This window comes from Nannobrachium achirus, assembly GCF_963921795.1.
Source record: "Nannobrachium achirus genome assembly, chromosome: 9".
Taxonomy (NCBI): domain Eukaryota; kingdom Metazoa; phylum Chordata; class Actinopteri; order Myctophiformes; family Myctophidae; genus Nannobrachium; species Nannobrachium achirus.
The window spans coordinates 44,093,335-44,117,322 of NC_137818.1; the positions used below are offsets into that span (position 1 = coordinate 44,093,335).

The 23,988-nt window shown below is 41.1% G+C and overlaps 2 protein-coding genes across 2 annotated transcripts; both read left to right on the plus strand.

The window, feature by feature from the left end:
• Positions 1-7,124: 7,124 nt before the first annotated feature.
• Positions 7,125-14,325, plus strand: LOC308290888 (biglycan-like; the record flags this gene model as incomplete). The annotated part of the gene is made up of 7 exons (XM_080732802.1): positions 7,125-7,377; positions 10,082-10,194; positions 11,781-11,994; positions 12,816-12,926; positions 13,190-13,283; positions 13,441-13,579; positions 14,128-14,325. The coding sequence occupies 7 exons, from the start codon at positions 7,125-7,127 to the stop codon at positions 14,323-14,325; spliced, it is 1,122 nt and encodes a 373-aa protein (XP_080588928.1).
• Positions 14,326-16,332: 2,007 nt separating this feature from the next.
• LOC308290889 (phospholipase A and acyltransferase 2-like) lies at positions 16,333-18,451 on the plus strand (the record flags this gene model as incomplete). The annotated part of the gene is made up of 4 exons (XM_080732803.1): positions 16,333-16,338; positions 16,833-16,953; positions 17,481-17,779; positions 18,353-18,451. 4 exons carry the CDS (start codon positions 16,333-16,335, stop codon positions 18,449-18,451), a joined length of 525 nt encoding a protein of 174 aa, XP_080588929.1.
• Between the last annotated feature and the right edge of the window lie 5,537 nt (positions 18,452-23,988).

Below are 23,988 nucleotides of genomic sequence, written 5' to 3' on the forward strand. Positions count from 1 at the left end.
ATGTATATAAAGAGTACAGTTATGACAGTAAGAAGTCGTGGAATTTATTCATTTGCTCATATATCATAACAAGGAAGTAGTAGGAACTCATTGATTCGTTCCTATATCATAACAAGGAAGTAACAGGAAGAAAGGGACACGTAGTGTTGGTAATTTTCCACCACTCGTGACTTATATCAGACAGAGGAAGACAGTGAGTCTGGTGACATACAGTATAAACCAAAACATGATTCTATTCAGGGCATTCAAAGTTATTATGACCTTTAATCAGTTTGCCTGAACCTACAGTATGCGACCAAATTGTGGTCTCTTATATACTGTACGTTCAGTTCATATTATGCCTTTATATGGTCATATGAGACTCATACACCAATAACATAATTATGTATCATAATTTATCCTAACAATCTATCCTTTTCATTTTTGTATGAGGTTCATATGACCTCCATATTATACATTTTATCAGGGTAATAATAATAATAATATTATGAAGACTTTAATAATATTTATAAATTCAAATTTTCAAAAGACTGTAATATATATATTTTTTAAAGAACTGTAATAAATCCTTAAAGTTAAAGAAACTTGACACCTTCATTCATCGTTTCTTACAGATGAATGAAGACAGAATTAAAATTGAATAAACAGATAAAAATAAAGAATAAAGAATGAAAAATGAAAAAAGAAAATATGAGTTGATCGGATGACCATTGATCGGATGATGATGATGAGGATGATGATGATGACGATGATGATGATGATGATGATGTTGACGTTGACGTTGGGGCATTGTAGAGACGTGAGGGAGGAGGACGCAGGATGCAGTTGATGTGGGGTCGTTCTTCTGGGTCTCTCAGGTGATTCCTAGGGGGGACGAAGACTTGGCCAGTTTACTGTTTCAACAACAATTTAGTTCATCATGATAGTGTTTGTACTACACATGGCATCAACAACAGTGCAACAGAATTCTCACCGACAAGGCACGATTTTTACATCGTGCCGCTGCGGTTGATTGGCTCGTGCACTGGTCTGGCCGGGCCTCAGGTCGTGGTTCGTCTGCACCCCATCTCAGTCGTGGTTGTCTTCAGTTGACCCGATTCCTCCTTCCCCACACTGCGGTCCTCTCTCCGTCACCGTCAGCCCATGAAACAGAAATATTTCCAATTAAGTTTCAAATAAATCTTAAATCAATGAAAAACCAAATTAAATAAATTAAAATCAAATCAAAATTAAAATATATTAAACCTTAGACTATAGACTCCCCCCTTTTTTACAACAAGTTGTAAAAGTTAAATAAAATAATTTAAATTATTTAAATCAATGAAATGAGCTTTAAATCATACACTACAGTACAGTACAGTAGCAGCTTGGGCACAGGGGAGTCAGTGATAAGTAATACGCCTCAGGGGCGAGAAGCGACCTTGTGTCTAAAGGTTGTTATGGTAACCAGGGGACAGGAAGTTCCCAACCGAGCTTTATGGGTAATGAAGTCTTAACAGTAAAAGAACAGGGCAATTAAACAAAATACCATAGACAGTAAACAATCAGAACGTTTACGAAAAATAGGAGAAAGGAAAGTCTAAACAGAGACATGTTCCCATAACAATTCTCTCACACACAGACCATCTGACCTTGAAGGCGGCAGATGTCTAACAGGCACACAGGCACACATACGCACACACCTCGACAGGCATGAATCACAGTCAACACGCACGCTCACGCACGCACTCACACAAGAGTGATGGAGAGGGAGTGGAACAGATAAGGGGTTAAAGCGACATTTACGCACACACAGGCACATGCCCGCACTCACACATACAGTATTGGAACACACACACAAGTGCACGCACGCACGCACACGCACTCATGCTCACAGAGATGGGAGTCAGAGAGGGGGGGGTTTACTGAAGCAGCACCCACACGCAAATCTTCTGCTCGCACACACATACAGTACGGTAAATTCATTCTCACAGAATCCATTCATCACATAAATGAAATTATAGTATAATACACAGCCAGAATCCTCTGGAGGATTTTAAATCTTAACGTTACAACATATTATATTAATTTAGGCTAGTTCCTGACTCCCCTGCCTGCATCGCGACTGCAGCAAGGGAGTGAGGGACAGATAAGAGTAAACGGGAATTATCAATACTGTAAACGACCATAATCCTATGGATGGCTCTAAAGTCTTAAAGTTACAACAGTTTAAATTAATTTAGGCATCAATAATTTGAGTTAGTTATTCTTAATCTTAAATCTTAACTTTAATTTCTCAGAGACATTTTAAAACGTCTTAAAAGTACTTAATATTACAGAAAACAGAACTGGTCAGTAACATAGTCAAAGATAAAATATTTGTTTCTCAATTTCCAATGGCTGGGCCAAGCCATGAAAGTGAGAGACCTAAATAAACACAGTATTATCGGTACAGTGAACATAACAGTAACAAACTGACAAATACTGACCCTTCATAGGGTCCAGACATAACAGTAAAAAGCTATAACCGCAACTGACTAGAAGTACTCGTTAAATTCAGGCCGACTAGAAGTACTTGCCCTAGGTTATAAGCCAAACATATAATGACCATTCATAGGGTCCAAACAAACTGACGACAAAAACAACTGTACCGTAAAAAGTTAAAGTCAGTATTGTCTCTGCACTCCTCATCACAATGAGAGAGCGAGAGCACGAACCAGAGATAGTTAAAAATAGATTAAAGGTGTTGTACATACACCCTTAAACTTTGTAAGAAGAAACAAAGAGATTTACGAGTTACGACCATTCAGTATCTATAGATAAGGGTTCATTTACGACGCGTGTCAAACCAAAACGTTATTAGGAGCTATCGGACTCCTCCAGACGGAGGGAGAACATCATTCTCAAATCATATCAATTATCATAACATTAACATCGTTAATTCAAAATTCAAAGACACGACACGTTACGGGGATTTAGTAAATATGTACTTATCTTAATCACTTAGGAATTTGCCGATGCGCAGAGATCCAGGAGGTGCAGCCGGGCGGTGGTGCATCGGTGGAAAATCCAGCCTTTCGTCACGGTCCGGTGCTGCTCCTGGATGTCTACGCGGTTCCACATTAATCCAAAACTCAGATAACACTGTTGTCTAAATAAAATCCTTTGTCTGAAAATACAGAAATGTAGGATTTCCTGGCTGGTTCCAGATACGTGTTGCAACATTGTTCCACCGGGGGAGAGAAAGTGAACCTTAAATGGCTAACAGCCCTGAACACTTATCCGTCCCTCAGTCGGCCAATGTTGCAAACAGTATCCCGGCTCGATTAGGACCATTTGAAATGTAAATTATTAATGTTAAATAAATATGGATTATGGATAAAATCCATAACCAAAATAAGAGACACGAGCCAAAGGACAGTCCATAGATTGTTGTATTTGAGAGGAGTCAGACAGAGGAGACAAACAGTGAGCGTACCATAGGGGTAGCTTTCTAAATCTCTCTCTCCCAAAATGGAAGTTTAACATGTATATAAAGAGTACAGTTATGACAGTAAGAAGTCGTGGAATTTATTCATTTGCTCATATATCATAACAAGGAAGTAGTAGGAACTCATTGATTCGTTCCTATATCATAACAAGGAAGTAACAGGAAGAAAGGGACACGTAGTGTTGGTAATTTTCCACCACTCGTGACTTATATCAGACAGAGGAAGACAGTGAGTCTGGTGACATACAGTATAAACCAAAACATGATTCTATTCAGGGCATTCAAAGTTATTATGACCTTTAATCAGTTTGCCTGAACCTACAGTATGCGACCAAATTGTGGTCTCTTATATACTGTACGTTCAGTTCATATTATGCCTTTATATGGTCATATGAGACTCATACACCAATAACATAATTATGTATCATAATTTATCCTAACACTCACTATGCGACGGAACTCACTATATAAATAATGAAGATAACATAGTGAGAACACAATTAAAAGACCACACTTTTAAGCTATTATTTTCCTATCGATGATGATAATTGGGTCTGAAAATGAACAACTTAAAAAAACAAACATAACAAACCGATATCCTAGATTTTCACCACTGTCACCATTGCCATCTCTCTCTCCCCTTCCCCCCCCCCTCTCTCTCTCTCTCTCTCTCTCTCTCTCTCATCTTCTCTCTCTTCTCTCTCTTCTCTCTCTTCCCTCATCCTGCCTCCTTACTCTCGCCCTGTCACCCAAACCGCAGAGACGAGGGGACCAGGCCAAGTTTTGGTCATGACTTAAAATAATCTCCCTCCCTTTCTCTCTCTCTCTCTGTCATTCTCTCTCTCTCTCTCTCTCTCTCTCTCTCTCTCTCTCTCTCTGTCTCTCTCTCTCTCTCTCTCTCTCTCTCTCTCTCTCTCTCTCTCTCTCTCTGTGTCTTCCCTTGGTCTCTCTGTTTCTCAGTGTGGCTGACTCTTGCTATAGTTTTGTGGCAGGTACTAAGCAGAGCTCCCTCTCTGCTGGCAGGCAGGCTTGTTGACCTTTAGCACGAAGATGAAAAAGTGAAGCAGCTCTTCAGTACAACCTGTATGTTCGTGGAGAGTAATTTTCATCTTTCAACACACTGTGGGACTTACTTGCCTCATTAACGGTATGTATATGACTCATTGGTGGTTAATATTTCACAGATGCTAAATAGACAGAATATGCATGCATGGTTTTGGAGCTTGGCATTGGTACATGGACAATATGTTCTCAATGTGCTTGTACACGTGTTTGTTATCTTTACATTTTAAATGTCAACGGAAAATTGCAATCATTATGAAAAACAACAAGGTTAAAAAACATTGAAAAATGAATGTGTTAATTATCTTCTTGTATTTGTGTGTGTGTGTGTGTGTGTGTGTGTGTGTGTGTGTGTGTGTGCGCGCGCGCGCGTGCGCGCGCGCGCGTGCATGTGCGTGCGCGTGTGTATTTGTGCGCGTGTGTGTGTGTGTGTGTGTGTGTGTGTGTGTGTGTGTGTGTGTGTGTGTGTGTGTGTGTGTATGTATGTGTGTGTGTGTGTGTGTGTGTGTGAGATTCGGCATTAATGGAACCCCATAGTGTGTGTGTGAAGGCTTGGCAAGGCAGAAGGTCCTGCAGTCCTGTCTTCAGTTGTCCAGCACAGACATTAAGCATCATCTGACAGACTGCAGTTTATTTCTCACCAGCCTCAGACACATTATTCATTCTGGTTGGAGATCAGGCATTGTGGCAATTTATTCAGTCCCGTAGGAGATCAAGTATGGGGACACTGACACTTCATTCGGTCTGGTAGAAGCAAGCATGGTGGCAATTTATTCTGGTAGATCAGGTATGGTAGCACTTTATTCTGGTAGATCAGGCATGGTAGCACTTTATTCTGGTAGATCAGGCATTCGGTCTGGTAGGAGCTCAAGCATGGTGGCAATTTATTTGGTGTGGTAGAAGCGAGCATGGTGGCAATTTATTCTGGGTGGAGATCAGGCATGCATGGTGACACCCATTAACACGCTAACAATAGGAGGAATGGAAAATAATAGGAACTGTTTGCCCATGCAATGCCCTGATAAACTCAACAGGAGAGGGTCTCAGGTCAGAAACCTGTGTGTACTCGCAGAGACTTGACCCAGGGCTGACTGTTTTGGAAAAGATTGACCAAGTTGGACTTGGAATTGTTCTATATAAAACTCCTCTATGAGAGCGGCCAGTTCTGTGGCTTCCTACAAGCCTTGCTGTGGTAAAGGGTGTGGGCGTGAGCTCCCCAGAGACGGAGCAGAGAGGGGGGAAGCAGAAAGGCACTCACAACACGTGGCACACACAGGGAGCCAGCTCAACAATGTTGAGGCGCCCCTGGTGCTATTCTGTCATTTTGTTTTGTTTAAAGAGAAGGTTTCACAACATTAGGTGTCCCCCCCCTTCCCTCCAGTTATATACTTTCAGAGTGAAATGGGCACTGTGCTAACAATGTATGTTACTGTCTAGTGCAGCACTGTGGCTCTGTGGTCGAAGACCCCTGATTGCAGCAAACATATAGAATAAATAAAAAAAACTAAAGATAACAGACATAGGTGAAATCTTTCACAATCAATCATTCAAATTAAATTGTCAATTATTTCTCCAACTTTACAGTTCCACATGTGCGGGGCTGCCGGGGCATATTAGTGAAGTTTGATATTTAAAGTACAATCTTTCAAACTGAAGCAAAAGGACAATGTGTACAGTACAGCACCAGCTCTGCTCTGAACGGACAGCGCCTTTCAGAGCATTCTGCAGATGTCATGGTGCTCTGAAGACCACATCTCCTCCCCGCTCCATCATTTCACAGACTTTCAACCCAAACCACTTAATTGTTGGGGGGGTATAAGACGACAGGGTTTTATGTGAGAAAAGGCCATGCAATGAAGATAGATCATATGTGTTGGTGCAAATAGCCATCTCGCATCACTGAAATGAAGGCAGGCTGTCAGGCAGAGAGGGGTTTTCTTTCTATCTTTTTATCTTTTTTGGGGGGGATAAAGTACTGTACTGTACTTTTTGCACAGTGCTGATGAAGCAAAAACATATCTGGGACCACGCTGTTCCGTGACAGAATAAATGCACATAATTATGCATGTGGTTTCGTTTGACTAAAGATTCATATCAACTGAAGTCCCTATTTTGGAGATTTATTTTAAACTCAAACATTTTCAAAAATGTCGAGAATAGCAGCTCTATGCAAGCTCAGAACGTGTAGGTATGCAATGTGTTGTTGTGAGCTTGTAGTTGTCTGTTTTCGCAATATTCTCCAAAATATCAAGGGCTCAAGTGGTTAAATGTAACACAAAGTGTGATCCGGGGACCCCCAGGGTTTAATATAGCATTAATTCTTGTAGACAAGCTATTTTTTTAAAACAACATCTTGCAACGTGATTTTCCCTAAAAATAATAATTAGACATAATATTTTCCTCTGGGGGTCCCTGGCACAAAATCTTTTCAGATAGGGGTCTGCATGTGGTCTAATAGCCTACATACGGTATCAATTTGGGGGTCCTTGACTAGAAAATATTTGACAACCACAGGAATATGCAATGCATGAAATAAAACTCCCATTTATCTTTCATACAGGGCGAGACATCTTGAACAGCAGACGCAGGAAACATGCGTCCCATCACCACTGTGCTTCTCCTGCTGGTGTGTGTGACACCACTATGTGCCCGCTCTGTTGTTCAGCAGTTCCAACAGCGAGGCCTCCCCGATCTGGGAAAAAGTTTTGATGTGGATTCCCTGATGATGATGATGATGAACGATGAGGTGGACGGCTCCGGCTACGAGGAGGAGTCGCACCCCTCACACCCAACGTGCCCATTCGGATGTCAGTGCCACCGGATGATAGTGCAATGCTCTGACCTGGGTGAGTGAATGTAGATGATCAGTGTTCGTTTATAACCTCACCATGTAGAAAAGTAATAATAACTAGAACTACTGTTCCTACGAAACAGTGTGGGCTCGCTCGTGACCATATTCTGCAGCGTGCTAACTGTCATGTGAAGCTCAACCAATACTCCAGCTAACACCACTCCCAGATTTTCCACACCTCAATTGCACCTCATTGGCTAAGGGCCCTGCCTTTGTACTGTCTGCGACGGAACTCACTATATAAATAATGAAGATAACATAGTGTTCTCGCCTTTCAGGCGAGCCCACAATAATTACCGGTAAAACCCTCTCACCAGTGTCCAGTGAGGCCAGTGAGGCGACTCATGACGTTGACCTTTTAGATTGGCTATTCCCACGTCCTTTTTGGCGTTTGACACTTAGTCACGGTCATGCCGTTTTACGTAAACTCGCGATTTTATAACTTTTGATAACTTTTCATCTTTTGTGTATGCTGAGTGAGTTTGAGGTGGATCTGACCATCCTCCTAGGAGGAGTTTGTTAAAGAACAACACATAAAAATGGCATAATATGCAGTAAAACATCACAATAATTTCAAAATGGCTGACTTCCTGATGGGTTTAAGTCATGGCTCCAAGATACTTTTTTGTAAATCATTCAGGGGTGTACCAATTTTCATGTACAGTATGTTGTCAAACCGTATTGTGGGCTTCAACTTTGACATTTTGTAGGAGGCGCTATTGAGCCATGCCCCTTTTTGAGAACATTAAAATATGTAATTTTTTGCTAGCCTGGCATGGCCAGACTAATATCACTGCGTAGATATTAGTCTGGAATCTCTTTGTGGAACTTGCCTACATTTCCAAGGGCAGGATAAAAAAATGCCTCTGGTGATGAACGTGCCCCATATTTGCATTTTGGGCCCTTATAACCCACAACTTCAGGGGCAGTGAAATCCAATCACAACCGATTAAGGCCAGACCAATTCTGCAGAGAGCTTTTTTTCCCCCCACTGGTAGATTAGTCTGGTTTCCAGGCACATTTTTGGCCACATGTGATGTGCGCAAAGTTGTACAACGTTTTGAGCACATTTAGGCCCTCAAAAAACGTGATTCGTTTGTGTGAAGAAGAATCTTTGCAATTTCAATAGGGTTTTGCACAATGCTCAGTCCCTGTGTACGATAATAGCAGTTATGTTTTATTATCGTTGGAAATGTTATGAAAATGTATATATTTTCTTACATTTGATCATGTTCACCTGTAAAGACAGGCCCTAAAATAGTAATGCCAGGTTCAAAGTGGTTACAATTGGTTCAGGGTCTCATATTATTTTCAAATGACAACATTTACATTTGGTTTTGTTTAGTTGAAGAAAAGAAGAAAAAAAGAGTTATGGTGGTCCTTGCAAATAAAATGTTTGACCACTACTACTAAAAAAAGAAAGGTTTGTGTACTGTACATGTACACCTGTTTATATACAAACAGTTAGTACCGGACGGTGAAAGTACAGTCGTTTCTGCCCAGCTACAGTACAATATATCCCACCAGGGACGTGCTGGGCCCCTGATTCAGCCCGGGAAAAAGAGTTGGAGAGGCCCTCATTGCGTGCTATAGAGAGATCTCTATAGCGCTGCTGCTACTCAAAGATTTGCCATTTCAGATCATGACAAGTGACAAGCCAGTGGGCCAATTACATGAATTAGGCCTATATTTCGTTGTTGTTGAGTGGAAACCTTGTATGTCCAAAACCATTTGTTTTGTATTTATCATTTAAAAAATGATTTAAACTAGTGAAAACAGCCGATCTACAAGCACACAATGCCTCGCACTGTGCTTGTAGATCTGCTGTTTTCACTACTTTTGTGCGACGGCCTTGTATGATGAAGCAGGACTTTGCTTTGCGAAAAAATCTACAAATTTGAAACTTGGAGATACAAGGTTTCTGCCCGACAGTGACGATTTACTTTGTTGGCTGCCCAGCCCCAAAAATGGAACGATTTTTTTTTTCTTTCCTAATGGCCAGCCTGGACCGGCCGAGAATGAACCGGCCATTCGGGAGTTGTCCCGCTTTTCCCAATGGCCAGCACGTCCCTGTATATCCCACTGTCTCCTTCCACCCTGTGCCGTGCAACGTGGATGCAGTCTTTTTGCAGCAAATTACATACTCCCAGACAACAACACAAAGTGCAGCATGCTCTCACAGCCCGTAGCCAGTAGCCACACAGCATTACCTAACGTTTAGCAAATTACAGTCTGATGATAAAAGTAGCCGGTTGACTCATAAACCTTTCAGACAGCGCGGAGCTCTTTGTAAAATCTTAACGTTTGTAATGTCCAGATCTGTCCGAAAATATTAAAGCCTGATAAGCAATATTGCTATTCCTGTGTAATAATGTATAGTTTTATGTGGGAAAAAACTAAAACTAAACACATTGTATTCCTCTTCAAATTGTGCAAGAGTTGAATATTGATAGCAGTTGCCTATTGATTGATGCTATTACAGGTCTATATTGGTTACTTTTTTTACTTGACGTTAGTAATGTTATTTTGTTGTTTAAAAAGAGGCTAGGTGTGAAGTGGAATCCTAGTTTCTTTAAAGCAATACATTGTTCTCTATGCACTGTGCTTTTGTGACTATTTACCACATGTAAGTCACTTTGATAACAGCATCTTCTAAATGCATAACTTTTAATTGTAAATCTGTTTCCCCCCCCCCACAGGTTTACATTATGTGCCATATGACATCCCCCCTGACACCAGACTGCTGGACCTGCAAGGCAACCACATTACTGAGATCAGAGAGAATGATTTCAAGGGACTTACCAACCTCTATGTAAGCATCAAACTGTGCAAGATCCATTTTGTTCCATTTCTATACTTACAGAGTTAAATGAACACTGAGGATTTGAATACAGCATATCGTCGTTGTCGGGCGGAAACCTCGTATCTCCAAGTTTCAAATTTGTATGTTTTTTCGTAAAGTAAAGCCCTGCTTCATCATACAAGGCCGTCGCACAAAAGTAGTGAAAACAGCAGATCTACAAGCACACAACGCCTCGCGCCGCGAGGCGTTGTGTGCTTGTAGATCGGCTGTTTTCAATAGTTTACATCGTTTTTAAAATGATGGTGAAAAATGAACGGTTTTGGACATACAAGGTTTTCATCCGACAACGACGATATACTTGGGTTCTGATTCCCACAAGGTTCAACCATATTAAGATGATGGAGGCGTCCAAATATCTCAGCCAGACAAATATAAAATACATTGGGTTGCATATTTTACCTTTGTCTGACTGAGATAAGCTTCTCAGGTTTGAATCAAGCATTTTTTGAGCGGTGGAGCCGCTCCTCTGAGTGGGTATGTCCTTATGTGGCTATGTGGCTGGCCTGCTATGTGGCAATACCTCTGCTGACCACAAACACACACACACACACACACGTTAAGGGAGGGGCGCTGTTGAGCAGGCCGAGCACACTCACACACACGCACGTACGCAAGCACAGTTAGCACGCACGCACGCGTGCACACACACACACACACACACACACACACACACACACACACACACACACACACACACACACACACACACACACACACACACACACACACACACACACACACACACACACACACACACACACACACACACACACACACACACACACACACACCTCCCTTATATGAAAACACCCATCATTGCCACTCAAGCCTCTATTCAGGGTGAAGAGCTATCCACCGCAATTTGAGGTGGAAAGCTTTCCACCTCAAGTCAGAAAATAAGTGGAGGCCATCAAAGTCAGTCACGGTGAAGTCCTATTCACCGTGACTGACTGGTCCAGGTCGACCAATCAGTGAACGGGGTGAAGAGCCTATCTGTCTGAAAGTAAAAATCACACCTGTGTGAACTGTGAACTGAGCGGTGGTCGTGGAGGCTGTGCAACAGCACTACTGGGTGGGTGCAGCGGGGTTAGTGTGCTTTACAATGCTGTAGTTTCTTCACACACTCTAATTTATTTGACCCTAAAACATTCAGTTTGAGTGAGAACAACAGCGCCCCTCCCTTAACATGTGTGGTCAGAAAAGGTACTGCAGGCTTGAGGCTACATACACGGACGGCCGGACGGCCGGACGGCCGGACGGACGCATACACACACGGCCACGTATAGGAGACGGTGTGACCACCGCTCAAAAACAGAGAGATGTTTCGGGACTCGCGGTGGAAAGCTCTTCACCGCGAGGAATGATGTAACGTTGTAGTTTTATGACTCAAAAAGACTACACCGCGGTGGATAGCTCTTCACCGCGGTACTCTGATAGGGGCGTCAGAAGGAACATTGTGTGATTAACTTCACTTTAACACTAACACATGTTTTTTATTTTATTTCTCTGTTTCTCTTATCTGCCCTGACACGCAGGCTCTGGTCTTGGTCAACAACCAGATCTCCAGAGTCCACCCTAAGGCCTTGCTACCCCTCAGACGCATGCAGAAGCTTTACTTTTCCCATAACCAGCTGACCGCCATCCCCAAGAACCTGCCTCCTTCCCTGGTGGAGCTCCGCATCCATGACAACCAAATTAAGAAAATAGCATCTGGGACATTCTTGGGTCTGGACAACATGAACTGTATCGGTGAGTGGATTGTCATTGGCCGAGTTTCCCAAAGCTATTTTAGCCCATCGTAGCTCACGCATGGATGGTCGTAAAGGCCGAGCCCTGACCGTCATGTTCCCGGGTTTACATGGGTTCGGGCAGAGCAACCACACCTTCATTCAGACATCACAAAGTGCTTAATAAAGTCTCACTCCTGTCTAAATACGGTACGGCTTTCTATAATTACCCGTATCGTCCGTGTTCTTTAATAAGAAGCCTTTATCCAATCGCATTCTGTTTTCCCATGTATTTCCTGGCGTTCCCCATGCGCACCAACCCCATTGAGATAAACAGACAGTGATCGGATAAAAAGGCTTCTTATTAAAGAACACAGGGGATACAGGTAATTATAGAAAGCCGCACCGTATTTAGACAGGTGTGATACTTTATTAAGCACTTTGTTTGTGAAATCTGAACGATGGAGTAGTTGTAGGGGGTAAATAAGTCGCTCTGCCCGAACCCATGTAAACACGGGAACATCGGGGGTCTCTACGACCATGCGAGAGCTGAGAGCTACGATGGGCTTACGATGGGCTAAAATCGCTTTGGGAAACCCGGCCAATGTCTCTATAATTCACCACTGTCGTCGTTGCAGTTATAGTTATGGTGCGAACTCTGCCACCCACTTGAGATAAAACATTAAAAAAAAAGTCATATTTATAGTTGTCGTTATAATTATTGTTATTGTTTTTTTATTTGTTATATCGTAATACGTATGTTTTATCATGGTAAAGCCAGCAAATAAGACACGTTTGTATTGTATGTTCATATTGTGTACCTTTCATTACTGTTCAATGCAGAGTTGGGCCGTAATCCTATCAAGAACAGTGGCTTGGAGCCAGGTGCATTTGATGGACTTCGACTGAGTTTCCTGCGCATTTCAGAGGCTAAACTCACAGGCATTCCAAAAGGTAAAAGTCCCATACACACAGTAAAAGCATCTAGGTACAGTATATAGGCTCTGTGCATAACTGTAGTCCCAGTATCCTGAAGGCGGCATACCTGTTTCCTGTTATGATTCATTTTCCAATAGCTTCGAATAGAGGTGACAGGTACTGGTATGCCGTCTTCAGGAAACTAGGACTACAGGTATTCACAGAGCCTATTAACAGGGCAGTGTGGGTGTCGCCAGTGCGATTAATAATCTATAACTGCTTTTCCCCCAACATATCAGACCTCCCTTATACAATCCATGAGCTGCACCTGGATCAAAATCAAATTCAGGCTGTTGAGCAGGGAGACCTGGTACAATATGGGGAGTTGTACAGGTAGGTAAAGAATTCAATTCAAAGATGGCAGGTACTAAAATACAACAAAATACTAAAATGCAGGATCTTATCAAAAATGTTCCGTCATTATTTGTGCTGGCATGTGTGCCATGTTTGCAACTTCATATGTTTATGTGCACGTTTCCTGGTACTATAGGTTGGGCCTCGGCTACAATCAGATCCGCCACGTCGAGCAACACAGTCTGCACTATGTGCACAACCTACGTGAGCTTCACCTGGACAACAACCTGCTGAACCATGTGCCCGATGGTCTGCCTGAGATGAAGTACCTGCAGGTAGTAGAGGACTGGTGGTGGCCAGGAGTGGCTTGAACATCTACACAAAGACAGTGTTTATTACACGGCAAATCAATCTAAACTAAACTAAACCACTTAAACCCCCTATACCAGGGGTCTTCAACAGGGGGCCCGGGACCCCTAGGGGGTCCTCAGAGTTACTACAGGGGGGCCGCCAAATCCTTGTGTGATAGGATAATTATTTTTAATGAACAACTTGAACCGTTGCATACTCTTGAGGAGAACTTTAGCAAAAAATAGCCTCACAACGCTCAAATAGCCACACAACGCCTCGCACGCTTGTAGATCTGCTGTTTTCACTACTTTTGTGCGACGGCCTTGTATGATTTGCGAAAGAACATACAAATTTGGAGATACGAGATTTCCACCCGACAACGACGATATACTAGTGTTGTTGCTGCTCTTATACCACTATTATTACTGGGGTTGGTGGGGGCCAGACAGTAGCCCCCCGCCTATTGGGGAACCCTGCCATACAGTAATCCTCCAATTGAAATCCAATCCCCTGTGCTTGTTTCCCCCACAAGGTGGTGTACCTGCACTCCAACAACATCAGCGAGGTGGACGTGGACGCCTTCTGCCCCCAGGGCTTTGGAATGAAGAGGACCTTCTACCATGGCATCAGTCTGTTTGACAACCCAGTCAAGTACTGGGAGGTGCAGCCCACTACTTTCCGCTGTGTCAGTGACAGAATGGCCGTACAGTTTGGTAACCAGAGAAAATAGTGCCTTAACTGGGTAATGGACTGTGGGGAAATGCAAGCCACCCAGAAGTAAATAGGCTTTATTAGGCAGAATGTCCAGAAAACATTATGAGAAAGATTAGGACATATGCATTGGATGAGACCACAGCAAGCTTTGTGGTAACTTTTGACACACAAGGCTGTCAATAGAACTCATTATGATTGGTTGAAGTTTGGTTATAGTGTGTGCCAGCGGCTACGTCATTGTAGTCCTTAGCGGCCATTTTTTGGGTCAAAACACAGGTGTTTCAATTGTTTGATTGCATAGAACTAATGCTATAGTCTAATCAGAACACCTGTGTAAGGCTGTGTTTACCCAAGAAATGGCCGCTCTTAGAACTACATTTGGCACACCCTATTACTGCAGCTTCCCATGGATGGAAAGGACACATCCACATAGAGAGGTCATTTTGAAGGTAATGAGTCGTATGAATCAAGTTGTTTGACCAGACACAATTTATGCAATATATATATTTTTTCCCTTTTCCACTTTTTTCACTAAAATTGATAATAGCAGTCTTTGTTGATACAAAATCTGATGTACTCACAATGCTTTATAAACTTTGTTGAACGTTGTTGATGTGTTGCCATTGTCATTCATTCTTGTATGAAACGTATTTACACATACCTGAAATGGGGGGGGGAGAGAGAGAGAGAGAGAGAGAGAGAGAGAGAGAGAGAGAGAGAGAGAGAGTCAGAGAGACACAGAGAGAGACAGAGAAAGAGAGAGGCAGAGACAGAGAGAGACACAGACAAACACACTGTATCCCATCAGGTTTGAGAGGCTGCAATGTGTGCATTTTGCCTGATTGGTGATCCTGTAAGGTTACTTTTACTTATTGTTCCAATAAAGTCAAGAGGATTCACTTCTAAAAGGATCTGGCTCGACTTTGTATTATCCACAAGTTTCCAGTGTCCCATGAACCCTTGTATGAAAGTTGGGCATCACTTCCCGTTCTTCTTAGCTGCAGCATAACTCCTGTCCATAAAGGTACAGATATAACTAGAAGCAGTGCTCTTCCGAGCACAGGTCTCCACCAGGCCACACAAATTGCCCTGTTATAGCGCCACCATGAGGGCCATTTGAAAAATTTGGGGCAGAGGTTCTGAATTGGCATCCAGGGAGTGTGTGTGCTCATTTTGGGATCGACCGGGCCAACGGCGCCGGAGATTAGCTGTACACAAACTCGGAGGACGAATGGGCCTGTTATAGCGCCACCATGAGGGCCATTTGAGAAATTTGGGGCAGAGGTTCTAGATTGCCATCCAGGGAGTGTGTGTGCTCACTTTGGCAGCGTCCGGGCCAACGGCGACTGAGATTAGCTGCTCACAGACACAAACTGCGAGGACGCACGGACGGACGGACGGACGGACGGACACACGGACGGACGGAGGGGAAAACATACTCTCCCCCATGCCTTCGGCTGGTGGAGACAATAAGCTCCTGTCCTGTGTTTCATGACTGGTTGCTGTTGCTGCTGTGAGTGACACCTGAATCTCTGCAGGTGGTGATATAACCTCGCGTCACCAGACTTTCCACCTCTGAGGAAATACATGGTTACTTGGTGCTTGCTAAGTGATTAGAATCAGCCGTGTGGAGGAAGTGAAGCCCACATTAACACATTCCCTTTTCCCCAGTAATCTTGTGGATACATTTTCAGAATGGGTAGCAAAAATATAGTAATATAACAAGTAATGTATGTAATACTGTTGCTAGTAATATGTTATTACTTTTTAAAGGAGTAATAAATAAAGATTTATATTACACCTCCTGGGCAACTTGCCCAACTCTGATTACAAATGTTTTACATACAAGGACCAGCCTCTTAGCAAGTCAGCCAATCTGATGCTTTCACTCTTGCCACAGGGCATATACAAAGCACTATTTGTTGACTCATGACACATGCCCAGTAGGACGGGTTACCTGAAGAGATATTCAGTCAGTCTTTCTCTGAGAGACACTTGTCAGGAGCCTATAATGGAATACCAAATGCAGGTAAGAAGTTTTAAAGGTCATACATTGAATTCAATGATGGTTTGATTTGCCCAGATCTTTTTTTATTTTTATTTATTTATGGTAGCATATTTTGTGTGTTTCTCTATAGTCTGATTGTATAACGTATGATGACATTGACAGCAGGTGTAAATTCTTGCCATCCACTGTCTGGTATTTTAAAAGAAAGAAGGGACATCTATCCACTGTCAGATTTATGTCAACTAGATGGATTCCTTCCTTCCACAAGATTTAATAGTGGTGCAGAATAAAAAAAAAAAAAAAAAACAATACATTAGGACAATAATAGTGATTAAATAAAATGTATACCATTGCTAAAACAGGAGAGAGAAAATAAAGCAGAAAACAATATCATGCATTCACCTCAACATGCAATGCAATGCTGCCAAACCTGCTTTAAAACTAGACAAGTAGGTGGAGATCACCGTAAGGGTTGTTTTTTCTGTTGCTTACATGCTATTCTTTAATGAACACAGATTGGTGATATCGTGTCTGCTGCCAAGTTTGGAGACTTGATTGAATTTTCATACCCTATTGGATATTCACACTGGGGAGTATATGAAGAAGATGGACATGTAATCCATTTCGCTGTAGCAGGTGGGGCAATTAAGTTGAATGTCTATATATGTTTACATGAACCACTTTTAACCTACAGTAGCATCTCTACTTTGAGCTTAATTATCTTTATCGGCGAGTATAGGTCTATTACCCCAAGTTTAGCAGAACTACAAGAACACATAGCAACACAAACAATTTGATGCATTGTGAGCTTGTAGACTGTCTACATTTATTATTGGCTATTATTCATCCAACATTGAAGTAGACTATATTGTTGGGCTTAAATGGCTGATTATCTGTTTTCATTTTAAATCACATTTAAAGGATATAATACCTTCTTCACATAATATGTATGTCAACATTGTTAAGCTTTTATTTGAAATACATCTGTGAGGGGATATACATAATGTATTATAATAATTAAAGAAAAGTGATTAGGTAAAATAAGAGAAAAACCTTGATTTTATTTAGACAAATTGAAAATCAAAACACAAACATTTGAGTAAGATCAAATTTGTCAATGCAGGTGTTGTTTTTCTTTTTAAAATTTCTCCTGCTCCTTTTAGATGAGACCAGGTTGATGGCTAATGTGCGCAAGTACATGCAATCAGCTTTCCCAGTGTGTGGAGACCTTCTCCTGGGGCAAACCATGATACGCAGGATGCCACTGTCTTTGGTGACTGTGCCCGCTGGAGCCCACGTGTTGATCAGTAACAGTCGTCATGCATTCCAGCCATCCTCAAAGGAGGATATGCAGAATCGCCTCGATGGCCTTCTCAATGTGGAGTTCCAGTATGATCTGTTCTCCTTCAACTGCGAACACTTTGCCACATTTGCACGATATGGAAAGGCTGTCTGCAACCAGGTAACACGTTTGCTTTGAGTATTCTATTATTAAATCCCTTTTTTCATAGAATCATTAGTATTTGACAATATAACAAACCATAGGATCATTACATTCTAGTATTTACTGTACATTATTATGCCTATAATAATATTTTTGTCCCACCACCCATCAGACTAATGTTTGGAGCACCCATGATTTGTACTACTGCTGCTACTACTTAATAACAATAATAATAACTAGAAAAGATCAATAGGAAATTGCAAGTGTGGTTGCATATTTATTGCCTGGATAGCCAGAACGTCACCACTGCCTCATAGAACCCCCATAAAACTCAAAATAATTTGTGCTGCTTCCTGATTGGCTATGTTCACGTAACTTTTTGGCCGGACTAGAACAATAGCCTGGTTGCCTTAATAATAATAATAATAATAATAATAATACAATAAAAAGGTTGTTTAACAGTGTAAACAAGCAAGCAAACATACAAACAAACAAACTGTAGAATCAAGATCACTACAAAGAATCAAAGAACCATGGAATATAAAAGTGGATGTTCTATTTTGTGAATCATTTGTTTTGCATTTCTTCTAGATTCCTGGAAGACCCAAGAATAAAGAGTGTAAAAAGGCAACAGAATTGTTTGAGGACACCGTTGCCTCCAAAAGGATATCTCAGGACTTATTCAAATAAGCCTGCTTTAACTTCTTTCTAATTTCCAGAGGAAAGTTGTGTGACTGACAAACACTGATGATCGCTGTTGTTGGACAAGGTCTGAATGTATCTGATGTACTGACAGTGCTTTATAAACTTTGTTGAACGTTGTTGATATGGTGCCATTTCCAATGTCATTCTTGTATGAAACCTATTTACATATAGTACCTGAGATGAAACAGAGACAGAGACAGAGAGACAATGCACTGTATCCCATCAGGTTTGAGAGGCTGCAATGGTGGTGACCATGTAAGGTTACTTATTGTTCCAATAAAGTCAAGAGGATTCACTTCTAAATGGATCTGACTCGACTCTGTATTATGCACAAGTTTCCAGTGTCCCATGAGCCCTTGTATGAAAGTTAGGCATCACTTCCTGTTCCTCTTAGCTGCAGCATAACTCCTGTCCATAGAGGTACAGGTATAATATATAAGCTCCTGTCCTGTGTTTCATGACTGGTTGCTGTTGCTGTTGTGAGTGACACTTGAATCTCTGCATGGTGATAACCTCGCCGTCCTCGCGTCACCAGACTTTCCACCTCTGAGGAAATACATGGTGGTGATTACTTGCCCAACTTGCCCAACTCTGATTACAAATGTTTTACATACAAGGACCAGCCTCTTAGCCTGTCAGCCAAACTGATGTCTTCACTCTTGCCACAGGGCACTATTAAATAGTGCCCTGTGGCAATTTTGTTGGCACATGACACATACCCAGTAGGGCAGGGTTACCTGAAGAGATATAGAGGCTATGCGCATGCATAAAGTTAATGGCAAATCGAGTGGCAACCGTGGCAAAGTGAGTTTAGCGTTGTTTAACGTCGTTTAATGCAATCAGATTGGACTTTTCTGTTTGGATGTATGGGCTGTCAAGGCCAGAAAGTTGTTTTTTTTGACAATCAGTAGGGGTTCTAGCCTGACACTCAGCCTGAATTGACATTTCGTTTCACTTCATTAAAAAAATTAAAGGGGTGTGGCTAGCGATTCAGGGTCTGGAACTAGGCTATAGGTGTTCCTGCATAGCTTCCAGGTATGATGACGATGTCACACGTAGGCTATACAGTACCTTCTATTCAGTCAGTCTTTCACTGAGAGAAACTTGTCAGGACTATATAATGGACTACCAAATGCAGGTAAGAAATTTGAATGGTCATACACTGAATTCAATGATGGTTTGAATTGCACAGGAAAAAAGTGAAAATGTATAGCATATTTTGTATAATCTACAGTCTGATGTTATAACTTATGATGACAGCAGGTATAAATAGTGAGTTTCTTGCTATCCACTGGTATTGTAAACCTCTAAGAAAGAAGGGACACCTATCCACTGTCAGATTTATGTCAACTAGATGGATTCCTTCCTTCCACAAGATTGAATAGTGGTGCAGAATTAAAAGAGTACATTAGTACAATAATAGTGATTAAATACAATTTATACCATTGCTAAAACATAGGAGAGAGAATATAAAGCAGAAAACAATATCATGCATTCACCTCAACACGCAATGCAATGCTGCCAAACCTGCTTTAAAACTAGACAGGTAGGTGGAGATCACCGAAAGGGTTGTTTTTTCTGTCGCTTACATGCTATTCTTTAATGAACACAGAATGGTGAAATCGTGTCTGCTGCCAAGTTTGGAGACTTGATTGAATTTTCATATCCTGGATATTCACACTGGGGAGTATATGAACAAGATGGACATATAATCCATTTTGCTGCAGCAGGTGGGGCAATTAAGTTGAATGTCTATATATGTTTACATGAACCTCTTTTAACCTAGCATCTCTACTTTGAGCTCGTCATTATCGGCAAGTATTAGATCTATTACCCCAAGTTTAGCAGAACTACAAGCACAGTGGCTGATTATCGGTTTTCATTTTAAAGAGGTGGTGCAATGATTTTTCCCCCCCCCCCCCTCTAAAACATGATTATCAGGTATTATGATTATACTAGGAAGATTTTTTCAAAAAAAGTACCGGTATACAGAAAGAGTTAAAATTTAGTTTTTATGTGGCCACACCCCCATGCCATTAAGTATGCATGGATGTCATGGTGGGTGGTGACCCAGCTGAAGTTAGCCACACCCCACAGTGTTGGGTGAATGGTAATTTTAACTGACACTTTTGACCACAAGGTGGCAGCCTCCAAGAGAAAACAAACAAATACCAAGAGAATACATAATTGCTCATAAAAACCGCACCAGGGGGTCTAATGAAGTACTTTCAACCTCCTATAGACACATGAAAAACAGAAAAAGTACAAAACAATGGCACCACCTCTTTAAATCACATTTAAAGGATATAATACCCTTTTCACATAGGTATGTCAACATTGTCAAGCTTTTACTTGAAATACATCTATGAGGGTATATCATTTATTATAATAATTAAAGAAATGTGATTAGGTAAAATAAGAGAAAAACCTTGATTTTATTTAAACAAATTGAAAATCAAAACACAAACAATTGAGTAAGATCAATTTTGTCAATGCAGGTGTTGTTTTTCTTTTTCAAATGTCTCCTGTTCCTTTTAGATGAGACCAGGTTGATGGCTAATGTGCGCAAGTACTGGATGCAATCAGCTACCCCCATGATACGCAGGATGCCACTGTCTTTGGTGACTATGCCCGCTGGATCCCTCGTGTTGATCAGTAACAATCGTCACGCATTCCAGCCATCCTCAAAGGAGGATATGCAGAATCGCCTCGATGGCCTTCTCAATGAGGAGTTCGATTTTAATCTGTTCTCCTTCAACTGTGAACACTTTGCCACATTTGTACGATATGGAAAGGCTGTCTGCAACCAGGTAACACATTTGCTTTGAGTATTCTATTGGAATATATATATATATATATATATATATATATATATATATATATATATATATATATATATATATATATGTTACCCCGGCCCGCAATAACATTCAACAGGCAGGACTCCAAGGTATAATAGAAAAATGTAACAATTTTATTATCATTTAGTAAAAATAAGGAATTGCAATAAAACCTATAGTTTTATTCCAAATTCATTTAAAATATCAAGTGAGCAATGACATCAACATATAGACAAATAGAAATTTGGTCACACAAGCTAAACAGCTCTGCACTCTACTTATCAGCATAAGTCTAAATCAAGGAGCCAAACCATGCTCACTTGATTGGCTGATTGGTGCCTTGTACTCAAATTACAAAGGAAACACTACCAAGAAAAAGGAACAGCGGTCAAACCTAGGCCACTCACTCAACATGAACCTACAACCAAATACAAAACACAGTTAACTTACAATACAAATATCCAATAACAGTGGGTGATATTAAAAGTAAAGATGAAACTTTACATTGATGAAACTACATTACCATGTGACTCTGCATGGTTGCATGCAGTGACTTGGTTCACAATTGCCACACCCACACTACTCCAACTGCAGCAGATAAACTGAATGCCAGCACAAACAGGTAGAATGTTACATGATTCACATCATAAGCAGAAATGTATGAAGCCCTTTTCCATGTAGAATTATACTGTACTCACATTACATATCCAGTTTACATGCACAATTCCCTGGAGAGACACTCCTTGCATGTTTCAAACCCATGAACGGTACACACCTGATGATATAACAAACATTTTCCATTTTCAATGTATAACAACAAAAAACAAACGCATCGTAAAAACAATAAAACACCAAACAGGCTTACCACTCTCAAAGTTGCCACTCAACCAAACCTCCTCCACTCACAGCACATTCCCCAGTATGGTGTTGTGAGGACCCACAGGTTGGCAGCCTTCTACCTGCCTGTTCAGAAAGACCTTAAATACCTGTGTCCCTCTAGGCTAGGGGCTACATATATATGGTATACAAAAGTGAATGTTCTATTTTGTGAATCATTTGTTTTTCATTTCTTCTAGTTTACTGGAAGACCCAAGAATAAAGTGTGTAAAAAGGCAACAGAATTGTTCCAGGACACCGTTGCCTCGAAAAGGATATCTCAGGACTTATTCAAATAAGCCTGCTTTAACTTCTTTCCAATCTCCAGAGGAAAGTTGTGTGACTGACACTGATGATCACTGTTGTTGGACAAGGTCTGAGTGTGTCCATGGATTCTCACACACACTTTATTCTTTGTATAATATCCTTAACATCCACACTTTCTTTAGACTTCCATTTTATCACATACACGCACGCACGCATACACACACACACACACACACACACACACACACACACACACACACACACACACACACACACACACACACACACACACACACACACACACACACACACACACACACACGCATGCATACAGGCCTACACACACACGCACGCACACGCACACGCACACACACACACACACACACACACACACACACACACACACACACGTCACACACATGTGAAATAGGCTCCCATTGGAACTAAAGGCCCTTACATTGTTATGTCCAATGGTAATTTACATTAGTTCACAAATGTATAAAACTGCACTGAGAATTTATTGTCCAAGATCTTACACTTTTCAGAACAGACTATTTCTGATTTGTGTGTGCAATTGATAAATCTGAAAGATAGCCTATCACCGGGGGCGCCCCTTATATATCACATATGTGCTGGCCTACTGGTCCGGGCCTATGCCACTTTGGCATTGCCACATAGGCATTGATGCCTGCCGCCGGTTCGATTCCTGATCTGGACGACCTTTGCTGCATGTTACACCCCATTTCCTGTCAGTCTACATTTCTATCAAATAAAGGCATAAAAGTAGTGATGAAGAGACATTGGTTGTGTTTTGATTTATTATAAGAACTCATTTGATGCCACAGATGTTTCCTTAATCCTTTCACAGATGAATACAATTTCCACTCTCTTTTTTAATCGATGTTGCACAGATAATTATCTCAATAGGCTATTACTCTAATCAAACTATTTGCTGCAAGAAATCTTAATGTATTAGGTATACTATTTTAATAAAATAAAAGAGAAGATTTGTGTTGTTTAGTATATTCAAAATTATTCCCAATAAAAGAGGATTCACATGCGACACGTGAGCTTGTAGATCTACTAGAATTTGGATAGCCAAGGGGCTAAAGTGGTCTAAGAAGTTTTTATAATAAATTATATTAATTAACCATTGGTTAATATAATTGGTCCGTTACCAATTCTGCTGGGACCCCATGGAACCCCTTCAAGGACCCTTGGGGGCAGTTGTTTAAAGTAACTAAGTACATTAACTCAAGTTAACTCATTAACTGTACAATTTTGACTGAGTGACTTTTACTTTATTGGACCCATTTCCAATTTTCAGTACTTTTACTTCTACTTCACAATATCTCAGAGGCAAAATTTGTACTTTTACTCCACTACAATTATTTTTAAACTAGTTACTTTGTAGATTTTCATTATTATTACAAAACATGGGCTACATTAACCACTTCAGCCCTATATACATTTCGGCCATATTTAAATAGTAGGTCTACAAGCTCACAATGCGTGTTGTAGATCTGCTTTTTTCAAAAT